The following is a 16,471-nucleotide window of genomic DNA, read 5'->3' as shown; positions in this document are numbered from 1 at the left end:
TACTGGGTCAGACCTGAGGTCCATCGTGCCCAGCAGTCTGCTCACTGGCGGCCCAACAGGTCCAGGACCTGTGCAGTAATCCTCTATCTATACTCCTGTATCCCTTTTTCCAGCAGGAAATTGTCCAATCCTTTCTTGAACCCCAGTACCGTACTCTACACAACGTGGAATGCGCTTCCAGAGGGCATAATAGGGCAAAGAAGAACTTCCTAGCATTCGTTTTGAATCTGTCCCCTTTCAACTTTTCCGAATGCCCTCTTGTTCTCTTATTTTTCAAAAGTTTGAAGAATCTGTCCCTCTCTACGCCCTTCATGATCTTGTAAGTCTCTATCATATCCCCTCTTAGTCTCCTCTTCTCCAGGGGAGTGAAGAATTTTTCTCCACTACTTGGAAAGGACAAATGAGTTTCACCTATCCGACCATCTTTTTGTTCTAACCAGTCAGTCTAGACAAGGCAGACCAGCTTCTAAGGCTTCTATTACCAGATGGATTCACATTTTGTTGGCATACTTTGGCAGTGGCAAACAGCTGCCCCTTTCCATCAAAGCTCATTTGACCAGAAGTGTGGCATCTTCATGGGTGGAGTCCTGGGCAGTTGTGGCCGAAGAGATCTGTAGAGCAGCTACTTAGTCCATTCTCCATACCTTATCACGGTTCAACAGAGTAGATGTGGCAGATTGAGAGGATGCTGGTTTTGGGTCCTCAGTCTTGCGGGCAGGCTTATCTGTGTTCTCTAGACATCTGACACTGCTTTGGTAGTCATCTAAAGTACGGACTCGTGTATATATAAGAGAATGAAAGATTAGGTTCTTACCTGGATAATCTTTTTTCTGTTAATATACACAGAAGTCCATACAGCCTGCTCTGTTTATTCTGCAATTTACCTGCTTTCAGCCTCAGACAACTCTATGGTCCAGAACTGGAGTTCTCCTGTCAGTAGCAATAAAGTACTGAGTTATTGAGCTTTGGCATTCCTTATGTGTTAGTGCTAATTGCACACAGCAGGTTCGTTCATTGATACACCTATGTTGCAAATTCATGTTAATAATTGTTCTTTTTCATGAGTTGCAGAACAGAAATGTTATTTCTGGAGAAGTTCCCATGCCTTTCCTTCTCTTTTTCATGTTACAATGGAAATTGATTACTTTGGTATGAACTGAAGAGGGAGCTATACTCTGGTGAAGGAGTTGTTGCTGAAAGATGTGATTGACACCCTTCTGCAAGTTGTTTGTGAGCATAGATTGATCACCTAAAGTTTTTGTTAATATGCACTTCTATGTATATTAACAGAAACAAAATGATCCAGATAAGAACCTAATCTTTCATGTATTTCTAAGAAAAAAGGGTCAACTGTGCAGGCTTGAAAAATGCATATTATACCAGATTGTCTCTTAGGCCTGAATATGAATGTCTCCTCTGTAGCTCTACAGTGAAAAGTTATTTTTGCCAACTGTTTCACCTCTAAGCCTTATGAAGAGCTAAATGACTGTATATGTCGATTTGCCAAGCCAGCCCAAAGCTGATTCCTGAGTGTTGGTAAATGAAATGAACTTTTTCTTTTGGTTTTTGTATTATGTTCATGCTACCAAGGAAACCTGGAGTGGCACAGTGAATCTACGGCCGGTGGCCAAATAAAAGCTTATGTTTTTGCACCAAGGCCATTCTGACAAATGTGTTTTCTTCAAAGCCCTTGGAAGTAAGCTTAGTTAGGCATTTGCCTAGTGGCGGCCAATTTGAAAGGACACCCTAATTCTAAAGGGACCACGCCAGTAGCAAATATCATGTCACTACCAGACGGCTCAGGGTGTCCACAGAGAGCACGGGTGTGACACCAGGCAAAAAGGGCGACCTGCAATCAGATGGGGATGACACTGGAGGACCTTACCAGACTAGCACAAAACCAATTTCTATTTAGATCTGTAATTCATCAAGTCGCTAGGACTCAAGCATGAGTCGATGTCACCTAAGAAGATAACATGGCATCTAGTCTCTGGGAACGTACCTGCCCCTTCCATGGCTATGTTCCTTTTGAGTTGCGTGTTATGAAATTAAGGTGCCCATGTTATAGAATGGGGGATAGGGTAGATGAACTGAAGTCATTTCAATTCCTATGGACCTTGGTGCATTTGCTGCAGGAGAATCACTACCGTGGCTTTGTAAAAGGACCCCTAAGTTACCAGAAGAATCTTTGCTACCTTGGATACTTCAATTGAACTGGATGCTTCTAAGCATAATTTAAATTTTGTTAGAGATCAACTTAATCATTAGATTAACCCCCTTAGTTAAAATTTGTTTGGGAAAAGACATGAATAATGTTTTGAGATTATACTTTATAAATAATGGAGAAACCTTTTAGAGATCACATTTATGGGTGTTTTTATTACTTAGGCTTGGGGCATTCCAAATAGATGCCCATTGTTCTTGAAACTGCATTTTCTGTGCTTTTCCTATAGTGCACTCACTCTCTCCAGCTGGGCTAGACTTTCCATACAGAAACGGAGCAGGCTTTACGCTGAGAGGATTAATCTCCTTTTCCTAAGAGGCATGCAGGCTAAGTTAATTACCTAGTTGCTATGACAATCAATTCACAGCTGTGCTCTTGCACGCAGTTCTGACACCAGGGAACCTCAGGGTTTAACCTGGCTAGAATTACAGCCTAGCATTTGGTTCAACTATGTACATTTCCTGAAGAGATTTCTGTGCCTTTCACAAAGTCCAGCAGACTAGCATGTGAAAACTGCAGTACAGGATTACGTTCCTTGATAACTCCCAAAGTCATTAGCTCAATGAGAAAACAAAAAAACACAGCCAGAAAAAAAACCTTTTCACAGACCTTTTCCCAATGTGTTCAGCTCTCCATTTCCTCTGGCCAGCTCTCCTCCACAGCACTACTGTCATCCACCACCATTGGCTCTGGGGGAAGGAATTCTGTAGCCAAATTACCAGTCTGCTCCTCAGTCATCTCCCAGTCCGTGCTGATGAACTGCTCTGCAGGGTCTGAGCCAAGCTCAGCCCCGTCCTGCACTTCCTGCCTCTGTTCTCATCCTGCTGTTTCTGCCAAGCCTCGTTCTCCTCCCCCTTGCTCTCTGACGAGCCTGGCTTTAAGCTGAGGGAAAGAACCACTCCCCCTTGGTTTTGGATGAGGGAATGGAATTCCTTCCTCAGCCTATGCCATTACTCTGAGGGGAAACTGCTTGTGAGCTTTCTGCCTTAACAGGCACTGGATAATAGCAAGGCAGCTTCTTCCTGCCTGGCTTTGTGTCTGCTTCAAGTCTAAGCTTTCCTGTTCTATTTCCATTTCTTCATCCTTACTCAACCGACTCCGACAACAAATTCAGTGTTCCCTCTAAGCTGAGCAGGTGTCCTCCAGCTGCATTGCTACCACTAGGGGGTGGAATATTTTCAGTCGCTAAGGACAGGTATGTTCCCTGGAGTCCTGCAGAACTTGCCTGTCCCTCACAATTGAAAAATGTGACAGTAAAACAGCACCCTCTATTGGTGAGACTGTGGGTGGAGGACTTCTGCTCAGCTTAGAGGGAACAACAGGTAGTCAGCCATTCTGCACCGGAGTTTGTATACTTTCCTACATTTCCCTGTGGCAAACCTTGGGAATGCAGTAGGTTTGTCACACTAGTTCTTTCTATCTTTCCAAACATGATGTCCTTCTCCAATGATCTTTCTCTTCTGACAGTATGACCAAAATAAGACAGTTGTAACTTCATCATCTGGGCTTCTAGTGACAGTGACGGTTTGATCTCTTCCAGAATGGATTTGTTAGTTCTTCTGGTGGTCTATGGCACACACAAAATCTTTCTCTAACACCAAAGCTCAAATGAGTCAATCTTCATGTTAAAGAATACTTGAATTTCCATGCCCAACTGCCATCAGTTGGGTGCATGGATTTACATCAGGTTTTAGCAGACATAAGTCCTCACACCCAAAGTTGGGTGCACTATTCTATAATGGTTGTTTAGTGCTAATTGACCTTTATGAAATTGGCACTTAGCATGAATCTTAATAGCTTTTAACTTTGGATGCCATTTACTAAATTGGGCCAATGTGTGAAAATGTTACTTTGGTTTGTCCCATGTAGTTCTTACCTTGCTTTCATTTTACCCTCATCCCCAAATACCTCTCCTCTAGAGACACCATTTCCTGAAAGCTGCATGGCTCTCACAAGGCAGCCACTGGCCTAGCAGCAAGAAAAATCATAGGTACTGCCATTCAGCAATTGGATATGTGCAGTTGTAAGTGATAGCTTACTCCTAGAGTAAACCTGTTTCTGATAGTACTGAGGGATGGATTAAGAGAATGTATGGGGGACACAGCCTCATATGGAAATTGGCAGGATGGAGAGTTTATGTATGTTGTATTTGCATGCTTGTGTGAAGCAGAAGTCTCTGTATTCCAGCTGGAGTCCTAGTTAAAACAGTCCCAGCACCAGTAGTAACTGTGAGCACTGGCTATTGTAGCCTATGGGAGACAATGGGGGTGGTTTTAAATTGCATTTTTGAAGGTTGCTGGGGCCTCCTTTAAGGTCCTCCATCTCTTAAACCTATTAAAAAATTTTTTAGAAGTTTGGTTTTTCTCTCCCTGGCCGTTTTCTGGCATCAAAACAACCCCAGACTACAAAACTTTCAGAAAAGAAATAAAAACCCTGCTATTCAAGAAATACTTGAGAACAAACTAATCACCAAAGGAATCATCTCAATACCCAGAAGCAACCTGTTCTATTCTACACTTCCTCTGGAAATGTCCAGATAACTTCCTATGTAATCCACCTTGAACCGCAAGGTAATGGCGGTATAGAAATCACTAATGTAATGTAATGGCATTTTAATTATCACACACATTTCTATAGTAGTAGAAAGACAATGTGAACTGATTATTCTTACTTATAAAGGGATCATGAGCCACTGAGCAGCTGTCATGGATGTGGGAAAAACAGTAAACCAAACTGCCTAGGATCAGAAAGAGAATTATTTGTGGTGGGAAATAGAGGCAGAACCAGCATGACTTTTTGGGAAAACCCAGAAAAATAATTTATCTTCCTATCTCTACATCATCTGAAGCCAAAATCAGATTCTTAAGTTTTAAAAATTATTTCAACATATGTTCCCAGTAAGTCATTATTTACATTATTTACTATGTTACAGAGTATTTTCTAAACTACTTGCAGGATGGCATATACACTGGAAGCAGCCATTTTAGAAATATATAAATGGGTAAAAAGAATGGCACAAATTTTGTATGAATGTGTCTTTTCAAATATCCCAGACTCCAATATATACAGCATATAAACCATATATATCCAAACCTCATTTGTATCTGTTTTAAAGAACAAATTCGACTTGATCCTCAGCAAGGCCACCTCCCCCACTCAGTGTTCACTCATTGTGGGCGGCTTTATGCCTCCATTCGTCACTGGATCGTTTGCTCTTTATTTTACTTATTTCAATTATATACTTTTACTTTCCGTTTTCATTTTATCCTTAACTTCAATAATTTAACTTGTCATAATTTTACTTAGCTTAAATTCTGGTCTCAGTTCACAAAAAGAGGGGAGAAAACCGACATGTTTCACCCATGTATTACCAGCGGTTTTTTTCAAAGCTATCACTCCCTGCAATAATAAAACAGAATATATTACTCCTACTTAGTCCATTTAGAACCAGCCAATGACTTATTTAAGTTTTATTTAAAACTTTCTTATTTCCTTACCTTACAACTCACACTCCATTCTGTACAGACCAGTTCGCTCACCAGAAATGGAGGAAGCATTTACAACTTCCTGTTTTTAAAGACCAACCCCATCCTAAGCGTCAACGTGATCCAAACCTGGGTCACGTGAACGTCTGACATCAGGTGGTTGCCCAATACTTTACATACGGCTTCATTCATTTTTATGTAAATACTATTTAATCAATCTTTTATGGATTACATAATACGGATGCGTCCCTGAAGCACCCAACCTAGACAAGAGTGGCCCATTCTAACTCGTTGTTTAAACCATGGGGCGCCACTGTGTTCAAATGGTAGGTCCACTTTTGTGTAGAAAAGAAAACTAAATTTTTTTATTTTCTCGTCGGCTTCAGCCTTTGGGGTTCTTCCTTGGGCCAAAAATGAGTTTAATTTTTCTGAAGCCATTTTTCTATCCATGTCAAAACTGTTAATGGGCTTTAAAAAGTGCTGTAGGTGTCAACAGCTTATTTCTGTTACCTACCCTCATAGTTTGTGTTTGTAGTGTTAGGCCCTGAGCACTGGGTGGAGACTTGTGGCCAGTGTTTCACCTTACAGAAGCGCTCTATCAAAGCCCATCTAAAGCAGGAGAAGTTGTTCGGCATGGCCATGGACATCGACAAGACCTCACAGCCATCAACATTGAAGACTCCTGCATCAACATTGGTATTGGGAGATCTTGCACCATTGGGGAAGCCAGGTAAGAAGCCATCTGCTTCCCAACCAGCATCACAGGTCACAACAGCATTGCATTCCTTGATGCAGACCAAACAACAGCACCAACATTTAAGACTATTGGGCTTGTCTCTCCTTTGAGGTGTGCATCCTCATCAAGGCCACCCTCTCTGAGGCAAGCTGCTGCACCGATGGTACCGGCAGATAAGTCCAACAGTACTGGTGCTTTCATTTAGGGAGAAGCTCGATGAGTTCTTCCAGAGGGAGCTCGGTGATCTTTTCAACTTTCACTGAGTACCAATGCTTACATTGACTCCCTTGGTACCTGCCCAGTCTGAGCATAGTGCCACAAGGCCCCATGGTACCACAGTCAGCTCTCCCTAGAGATGTGGACACGGATCTTCACTGAAACATTGTCGATCCTCGGCTTGAGGTTCTACTCCCCGACATCGATCATCACATCGAAGGTTCAGCTCGCCATTGATCTACTCAATGCTTGAGGTCAAGGAATCATTGATCTTTATCACGTACTTCAAAGTGCAAAACAGCTGTTCACCAATCCTCATCTTCCTTGGATTGGTACTGAAGATGTCTTAAGCATCAATCTCCTTGACACACAGCTCTATATGATTCTGATTTACATTCTTAATCAGGTGACCTCACTGGTTCTGCAACTGAGGCTTATGACACCCCTTCAGAACCATCTCTGCAGAAAACTCTGAAAACAAGATCTACAGAAAAACTGTCTTTTACTAAATATATTAGTTAGGCAAAGACTTGCCTGTCAATCTGGAAGCTGACTGGCTTCAGTGCTGAATACTTGGAAGCTTTGGACTATGATGTGCATCCCAAAGAGCTCCTCAAATTGCCGTTGCATGACATTCTCAAGGAGACTTTTCTCAAGAATTGGGAAACGCCTCTGACTTTTACAGTAGCTCCAAGAAAACTTGATTCCATTTACAGAATCATTTCTTGTGGGCTTGATAAACCACAGCTTCAGCATCAGTCATTACTTGTGGAATCAACCTTGAAAAAGTCTTGTTTCAAGGGACTATGCCTCAGCGCCACCAGGGCGAGAAGGCCGGACTATGGACAAATTTGGACGTCACCTTTACCAAAATTCTATGTTGGCGAACAAGGTCCTTAATTATAATTTCTATATGTCCTGTTATCTTAAGCATCTGGTACGTAAATTACCACCTACAAATATATTTATGCACAACATCTTTAAGAATTTCATAACATCTTTCGCACTCTTTCCCAAACTAGAAAGTACTAAGTGAGGTCAGCTTATGATGCCTTTGAGTTGGTATCTGCTATGTCTGTGGCTATGAGACGCCTAGCATGGTTGAGAGTCAGACATGGACATCAACCTCCATGACAGATTAGCAAACATTCTATGTTTAGGAGAAGAACTTTTTGGTGATTCTATTGAGGTAGCCTCGCAAAAGTTGACTCAACATGAAAAGAACTGAAATTCTTTGTTTAGAACGAAGGCTAAGCCTCCCTCGGCTTCACAGTCATCTACACCTGCCTCCTCATATCAGAGGCGATATTCTGCTAAACCTTCTGCCCCTTGTCCACCTCGGCAGAAGAAGCAAAATCAACAGTGGCCTCAAAAATCTCAGGCAATAGCTCCTCAAAAACCTACTCAGTCTTTCTGATGTGCTCATGGAGAGCATATCCACTGTCTTTCTCTCTCAGCCAATCGGAAGTCGGCTCCCATTATATCATCAACATTGGATGCTGATAACTGATTTGTGGATTCTCAAAGTCATTCAAGAGGGTTACTCTCTTTATTTCATCACTACACCTCCAAATCATCCTCCAAGAGAGTCCTCTTTTTAATCCTCAGCGGATGTCCTTTCTTCTTTGGGAAATAGAATCTCTACTCCATTTGAATGCCATAGAGATAGTACTCCCTGCTCAAAAGAATCAGAGCTCCCGGTATTTTCTCATTCCAAAGAAGACAGGAGGTCTCTGTTCAATTCTAGACCTCAGAGACTTGAAAAATATTCATAGTAATGGCTGGGAGGGTGTAGATGGGCTGGAGTAAGTCTTAACAGAGATTTCGGCAGTTGGAACCCAAGCACAGTACCGGGTAAAGCTTTGGATTCTCGCCCAGAAATAGCTAAAAAGAAAAAAAAAAAAATTTAAATTGAATCAGGTTGGGCAGACTGGATGGACCATTCGGGTCTTTATCTGCCGTCATCTACTATGTTACTATGTTAAAAGTTTTGCATGTTGTCCTTAGCGAGACTATATCGCCTCTTAGATCAAAATGATTGGCTATGCTCTCTGGATCTAAAATAAGCTTATACCCACGTACCAATGCATCCTGCCCACTGAAAATTTCTAAGGTTTCAGGTAGCCCATCAACACTTTCAGTACAAAGTTCTGCCCTTCAGCTTGGCATCCTCGCCCAGAGTATTCACCAAGTGCCTAGTAGTAGTGGCAGCAGCTTTAAGGGCTCAAGGATTCCAAGTTTTTCCTTAATTCGATGATTGGCTCATAAAAGATGCCTCTCCTCAAGGGTATTCTCAGCAACACTGTCAATGATTCTGTTTCTTCCTCAGTTTGGGTTCGAAATCAACTTTTCCAAATCTCAACTTCAACTCTCTCAGACGTTTCAATTCATAGGAGCCTTGCTAGACATGATTCAACTCAGGGCATTTCTACCTCAGCAAAGACAAGACAATTTGATTCAACTTTCCAATCAAGTTTATCATCTGTCCATCTCAGCCAGACAAATGATGATCCTATTAGGTCACATGGCGTCCATGTTACCCCCTTTGCGAGGCTCCATCTTGGGACACCTCAGTGGTCCTTGGCATCTCAATGGTCTCAAGCTCTCAACCCACTCTCACAAGAGATTAAAGTCACATCATCACTTTGTCAATCTCTGCAGTGGTGGATGAATTCATCCAATCTTTCCAAAGGACTCTTGTTTCAAATCCCACATTAAAAGGTTCTGACCACAGACTTGTCCAAATATGCTTGGGGAGGTCATATGGACGGTCTTCGTGCACAGGGTCACTGGTCCACCCAAGAGCAGCAATACCACATCAATCTCTTGGAACTCAGGGCCATTTACAGTGCTCTCAAGACTTTTCAACTCAGTATATATCCAATCAAGGCCTACTAATATGCACAGACAATCAAGTCGCAATGTATTACATCAACAAACAAGGAGGAACAGGTTCTCCCATTCTTTGTCAAGAGCCAAAAATATTTGGAACTGGGCTATTGCTCACAACATATTCTTCAAAGCGGCCTATCTCCAAGGAGAGAATAATATTCTGGCCGACAAATTCAGCAGGTTTCTTCAACCACACAAGTGGTTGCTTTTCTCCTCAATACTGCATCAAAAATTCTCTCTTTGGGGGACTCCTCAGACCTGTTTGCGTCCCCTCTCAATCACAAGCTGCCTCAATTCTGATCCAGACAATACTCCCCTCATCGCTTAGAGGCAGATGCCTTTTTTCTAGATTTGACGCACAAATTCCTGTATGCATTTCCACTAATTCCTCTTATACTCAAGACATTAGTCAAGCTCAAGCAGCAATCAGCTTCCATGATCCTCATAGCTCCTCGTGGCCCAGACAACTGTAGTTTTTCCTTCTGCTTCAGCTCAATGTCAAAGATCCATTTCCTCTGCAAATTTTTCCATCTCTGGAGTACTGTGTGCAATTCTGGAGGCCACATTACCGTAAAGATGTACTTCGAGCTGAGTCGGTCCAGCGAATGGCCACTAGGATGGTCTCCGGACTCAAGGGTCTCTCATACGAGGAAAGACTGGGCAAGTTACAGCTCTACTCTCTAGAGGAGCGCAGGGAGAGGGGTGACATGATTGAGACATTTAAGTACGTCACAGGTCGTGTCGAGGTGTAAAACGACATATTCTTTCCTAAGGGACCTTCAGTCACAAGGGGGCACCCGCTCAAACTCAGAGGAGAGAGATTTGGTGGTGACACCAGGAAGTATTTCTTTACAAAAAGGGTGGTGGATCACTGGAACAAACTACCGATGCAGGTGATCAAGGCCACTAGCGTGCTCGACTTTAAGAATAAATGGGACATCCACGTGGGATCTCTACGTGGGTCGAGCAGCACTCTGACTTAATGGGGTGGGACAGTAGAGTGGGCAGACTTGATGGGCTATAGCTCTTTTCTGCCGTCATCTTTCTATGTTTCTAATCAAGGGTCTCTCTTATATTCCCAACCTTCGCACCTGACAGCTTGGTACCTCTCGGGTGACTTCAGCTGACACTGATCTTTATGATCCTGTCAAACTCATCTTACATGCATCTAGAAAACCGTCTAGACAGCAGTGTTCCCTAAAAAGTGGACATGGTTTTTAATGTGGTGTAATTTTCATCATCCTCTTCTATATCTTCAGTATTTGGATTACCTTCTCCAGTTATCCAACTCGGGTCTTAAAACCACTTCAGTCAGAGTTCATCTTAGTACTATCAGTGCTTTTCATGGGCCAGTCAATGATAAATCTCTGACTGTTCGTCCCTTTGTTTCCAGATTAATGAAAGGACTATTCAGTATCAAGCCACCTCCATTAGTTTGGGATTTCCATGTTGTTCTCACTAGACTAATGAAGCCTCCCTTTGAACCAATGGTATTTCTAATCTCCATCACTTCTGCTCGTCGATTGAGCGAACTTCAAGCGTTGGTAGCGGACCCACCTTTTACAGCTTTTTCAACCATGATAAAGTAGTTCTCTGTACCCATCCTAAATTCCTACAGAAAGTAGAGAACTTAATTTGAATTAATCAGTTGTGCTTCTAGTGTTCTTTTGCAAGCCTCATTCTCGCCCTGGAGAAACAGCTGGACTTTGAGTGAGCTTTGGCTTATTACTTACAGCAGACTAAGCTACATAGAACATCTCAACTGTTCATCTCCTTTGATCCTAACAGTTTGGCTGGCCTGTAACCAAGAGAACTAGTTCCACATGGGTGGTGGCCTGAATGCCTTCTGCTATGCTCAGGCTAGGCTTCAACTCGGAGGTCGTGTAACAGCCATAAGATCCAAGCTATGGCAGCTTCAGTTTCTTTCTTACATTCCACTCCCATTAATGAGAGCTGTAAAGCTGCTATTTGGTCCTCAGTTCACACATTCACATCTCACTACTGTCTGGAATCTTATTCCAGATGGGATAGTGATTTCAGCCAAGCAGTATTACAAAATTTATTCTCTTAATGGCCAACACTCCCTCCATCCCTTTCTAGTAAGCTAGGGAGTCCCACATGTGAGAATATGGTGCCTGCTTGTCCTGGGATAAAGCACAATTACTTACTATAACAGGTGTTATCCAGGGACAGTAGGCAGATATTCTCTCTACCCACTCACCTTTGGTTGGCTTCTTAGCTTGCTTATGGAACTGAGGAACTGCGAGCCTATGGGCAGGAAGGCACTTGCGCAGTCGCAAAGTTTCTAAAACCTTAGTGGCAATATACTTTTAATACTGTTTGTACTAGGGCTCCATGGACGTCACCCATATGTGAGAATATCTGCCTGCTGTCCCTGGCTAACATCTGTTACTGTAAGTAACTTTGCTATCTATGCTCATCACACACAATAAAATGAGTCTTATCAGTCGCAGAGGTCTCCAGCCACTAGAGGGAGCTCATAACTCCCTTTTTTTCTAGCATTTCCACCATACAATATTATATGAGCTTCAATGGACTTCCATAATAGGCTGTAGAATTGAAGATGGGGTAGAGAGGTCATATCCATCAAAACAGGAAATAATTGTTGTGTTTAAGAATTTCTTTTTATCTATATGTGTCCCCACACAGAAAATATCTTATAATTTCAAAAGGGAGCTTTCTTTTGGTATGATGCAAATATTATGCTGTTAGTAATTCTGAGAGACTGAAATCATATTCTACATACTGCTCGTTGGTGGGCTTTAGGACTCTCTCTCAAATTTCTGCCCTGAGCCCACAGTTGTATACCATTTATCACTCTCCACCCCTAGTGTTCACCTCCACTTCTCTCTTTTCCCTACCTCAGCTCCTCCTCAGTAGAAATTATGAAAACTGAGAGCCAGATTATGAAAATTTGATGGTAAAATCTGGCGAGTCGATGTAGTGGCCATAGTTGAAGCGATATTTATTTTATGGGCAAATCTCAGCATAATAGCATGCAAATTACTATATATGCACGCTATTTGTGTGGAGAATTGCCAGTAAAGAGCGGGAGAAACTGGATGACGCTTGCGCAGAAGAGCAATCACTGAGCACAGCTCCCTTCTGTCAAAGCTGCTCTCCTTATCCCAATCAACTGAACCACAGGTCTCCAAGTCTTGCCAGCTCAGCTGATTAACCGGCAGGAGAGCAGCGAAAAAAAGTCCTCACTCCTGCTGACGCCCCCCCCCTCACCTGCTGCTGCCCAGATCCCCCCCACAACACCCTATACAAGATTGGCAGGAGTGATGCCCATTCCCTCCTGCCACTGCTGGGGTCTCCCCTCCCCCCCAACAATCTGCTGCTCCACATATACATTTAAATTGAAAGATGGCAGGAAGGATGCCCACTCCTTCCTACTGCCCGGTCCCCCTTACCACCTGCCCCCCCCATACCTTTAAACTGAAAGACGACAAGAGGGATGCCCTCATGCTGCTGGTATCTTCTGTCCCCCACAACCAACCATTTTCCCCTGTACCTTTAAATTGAAAGATGGCAGGAGGGATGCCAACTCTTCCTGCCACCGGTGTCCTCAGACTCCTGGACCTTGAAATTGAAGGACAGCTGGATGGATGCCCACTCCCTCCGGCTGGCAGACCTGCCTGAGCTGTCAAGCCTTACTTTCCTATCAGTGCCTGAGCGCTTATTGGCTCAGGCACTGACTGGACAGTAAGGCTATGACAGCTCAGAAACTGGTGGAAAATTCAACGAGATTTGAAAATCACCCGACGATAATGGAGAATTGTCCAGAGTGGTTGTTTAAATATTAATGAGTCAATTTTACTACCATTTTAATAGTAATAACCTTGTTTTACTACATTTGCATGGCAGAGGCAGAGTTTGCTAGGAAGCTCGGAAAAGACCTTGGTGAGCTGTTCTGATCAATGGCATAACAAGGGCAGGGGGTGACGACTGCCCCAGGTCCCAGCCCTGGGGGGGTACACAGCCGGCCAGATCCGGAACCTCCTGCACTGCTCTAAATGGCACCTGCACCTCAGTGCGGCTGCCGTACTTATTCCAAAGCAGAGTCAGCAGCTGTGCTGAAGTGCAGGAATGACTGCCGTCTGTTGCCTCTACTTCAGAAAACATAAGTGATGTCGGAGGGGGCTGATGCAGGGAGTTGCGGCAAGATCCCGCGATGACTGCTAATATCAGAAACAATGCTCCATTCCAAACGTCCTCTTTCTCCCATTAAAAAACACAGAAACAACACAGATATACACATACACACCCAAGACTCGTACATACATGAGTTGGAAAGAAATCCATAAGCTATGTTCTGAATACTTTCCTCACTACTTTGAATTGCTTACAGAAATCTCTCAAATGTGTAGGAGTTCAAGGAGGGATTTATGTAGGCTCACCAGTTGATGTACAAGATAAGGCTATTTTTTTTTGTTTGTCCAAAACAACAGAAGAAAAGTGTGTTGCAATCAATAAAAGAATCCAGTTTCTCTGTGGACAATACAGCTGTATGAATCTTGTCTCTATTTTGTGTAAATGGTGTTTCTGTATGTCAATTCCTACAGGACAATCTTCTGTGCTGTTGCAGGTTCTTGCATTAGAGCCTTTTTTGGAACACACACCTGTTTTCCAGCATGTCCTTGGGGAAGTGAAGTGTATTTAGGTTCCAAGTTTATTTAATCTTTGATATACTGTTTATAAAAAACATACAAAAAACAGTTTACAATTATCAGAATATTGTTAAAATAAAATAAAAACTTCAAAGTAAAAAAGTGTATGGAGGGGAACTCTTAAAATTATAGCACTACTACTATTATTCATCATTTCGATAGCGCTGAAAGGCATACACAATGCTGTAAAATGTATGGATGTTCCCATACCGGGAGTCGAACCCGGGCCACCTGGGTGAAAACTAGGAATCCTAACTGAGTGGGCTTTGACAGCAACTCCAGTAGTTAGAATATAAGGCCAGTGCCAGGCAGAGTTCTACAGTCTATGTCCTAGAAATGCCAATGAAAAACAATTTAATCTTGAATATTCATAATGAATGTGACTGTTAGGCAGACTAGATGGACCGTTCAAGTCTTTATCTGCTGTCATATACTATGCTATGTTACTAACTGCTAGACAAAATGTTCACAGTGCAGCAAAGCATGTGGCATGAGGGGCTGTTACACACAGAGAGGGATGCAAGAGGAAGTGTTTTGTGGCCTGTTGCTATCACTAGTGGGGATCCCCAAGCCTCTCCAGCAGAAGAGGTCCTCTTCTGCCAGCCAGAAATGTCACAACACTCATGGTCAGCTTTACTTTCCATTGGCTACTATTCTGGTTTTTGCACAGGTGCAAAAACTGATCTTGGTTGAGGGGGGGGGGGGGAGGAGGAGTGTGCAGTTGACAACCCATGGAACGTGCTGCCGACTACCAGCATTGGGGAGTTTCTGGCTACCAGGAGGATTTATTTAGATAGATGGCGGGGCTTCAGGATAGTCTCTCTGGTTTAGGTATTTAGAGTAAGAATTGGGTTAACATGGGACAAGGAGATCAGGGTAGAAAAATGAGTGGGAGAGTAGAATGCAAGGAGCAGGGTTAAATTTTATGCCCACCCATGCATTTTGGGCTCAACCTCTCTCCCATACAAAAAAAAGAAAGGTCTGGCTATACCATGGGTTCTGTCTATAAGTTAATTGTGAGTGATTTAGTGCCACTCAGGAGAGCCTCTGTGAATACCAGGTAAAGAAAAGTAAAGATAATAAATGTTATTTTAAAGAGCATCAGCCCCTGAGGAAACTTGCCAGTGAAACGGCTGGATAGCCGTCGGGCCACAAGCTAAGTGCTCTCCTTAATATTAATTATAGCACCACATGGGTGAATTTGGGTTTTGCTTGCACTAAATAAATACATTTTGAAACAAGATCAATGATGAATCCCAGTAAGGACACAAAATATGTTCTAGTAGTGTCTTGGGTGTTTGAGGTCTTGGATACTACAATAATCTGCAGTGGTTTGTTTACAGCCAGTTATCTGTTTATGTACAAGTTGAACAAACTGTTTTTCCATTGATAATCTCCACTTTTATTTCTACTCCATCCCCTTTGCTCAGCATGATTGGATATGTTTTATTGTTAACTGTAGGTATATTTTACTGTTAACTGCTGAGACCGTGTCCCATTCAGTGTGATATCAAATTTAAACAAATTTGAACGCAGTCACATCAGGAGAAACAAGTCCAAGTAGGTCTGAGCTGAAAACGGTACAGTGTCTCGTTATCTTGCAGCCCCAGTTGTGAGCAGTAGCACGATTTTTAGATGGGCATCGGCAGGCTGAGTTTCTTCCCTTTGAGAACTGCAGGGGAAACAATAAAGAAAACAGTGTACAATGAGATTTAAAGATGCTGCACATGCTTGAAGTTCTCTTATGCACGAGATGGACTGCATAGAGCAGTGGTTCCCAACCCTGGCCTGGAGGATCACTAGCCTGTCAGGTTTTCAGGATAGCCCTAATGAATATGCATGGAGCAGATTTGCATGCCTGTCACCTCCATTATGATCAAACAATTTTTTTTTTTATTGATACAAAAAAATAAATATAATCACCAATGACAAATTTAGGAATATAGCTAATACAAAGAACATCTAAAGTCCTGCATCAATTTCAAATTGAAATATCAGAATAATGCAGAAATATTGACACTGCAAGAATGAAAATACAATTGTAAAAAGTACATAATATAACAACAATCCAATCTCCCCCCACAACCTCAAGAGATGTGAACAATAAAGAGATTAGGCCATGACTATACAAAAAGAATAAATAACTCTTGGACAAGCCCAACAGAGGAATAACCCAACAAAACATTATAACACACCAGGACCCTGGGTTATTATGAACCCCTTC

At 42.6% G+C, this 16,471-nt stretch overlaps 1 protein-coding gene across 1 annotated transcript in view; it reads right to left on the bottom strand.

The window, feature by feature from the left end:
- Positions 1 to 14,231: 14,231 nt before the first annotated feature.
- KDELR3 (KDEL endoplasmic reticulum protein retention receptor 3) overlaps positions 14,232 to 16,471 on the bottom strand; it is a 91,186-nt gene continuing 88,946 nt past the window's right edge. The window contains exon 5 of the mRNA XM_033929431.1: positions 14,232 to 15,919. Coding sequence (XP_033785322.1) covers positions 15,879 to 15,919 — 41 coding nt within the window. The 3' untranslated portion in view covers positions 14,232 to 15,878. The remainder of the gene's footprint in view (positions 15,920 to 16,471) is intronic.

The sequence above is a fragment of the Geotrypetes seraphini genome, chromosome 2, assembly GCF_902459505.1.
Source record: "Geotrypetes seraphini chromosome 2, aGeoSer1.1, whole genome shotgun sequence".
Taxonomy (NCBI): domain Eukaryota; kingdom Metazoa; phylum Chordata; class Amphibia; order Gymnophiona; family Dermophiidae; genus Geotrypetes; species Geotrypetes seraphini.
This window is presented reverse-complemented; position numbering and strand designations above follow the sequence as displayed.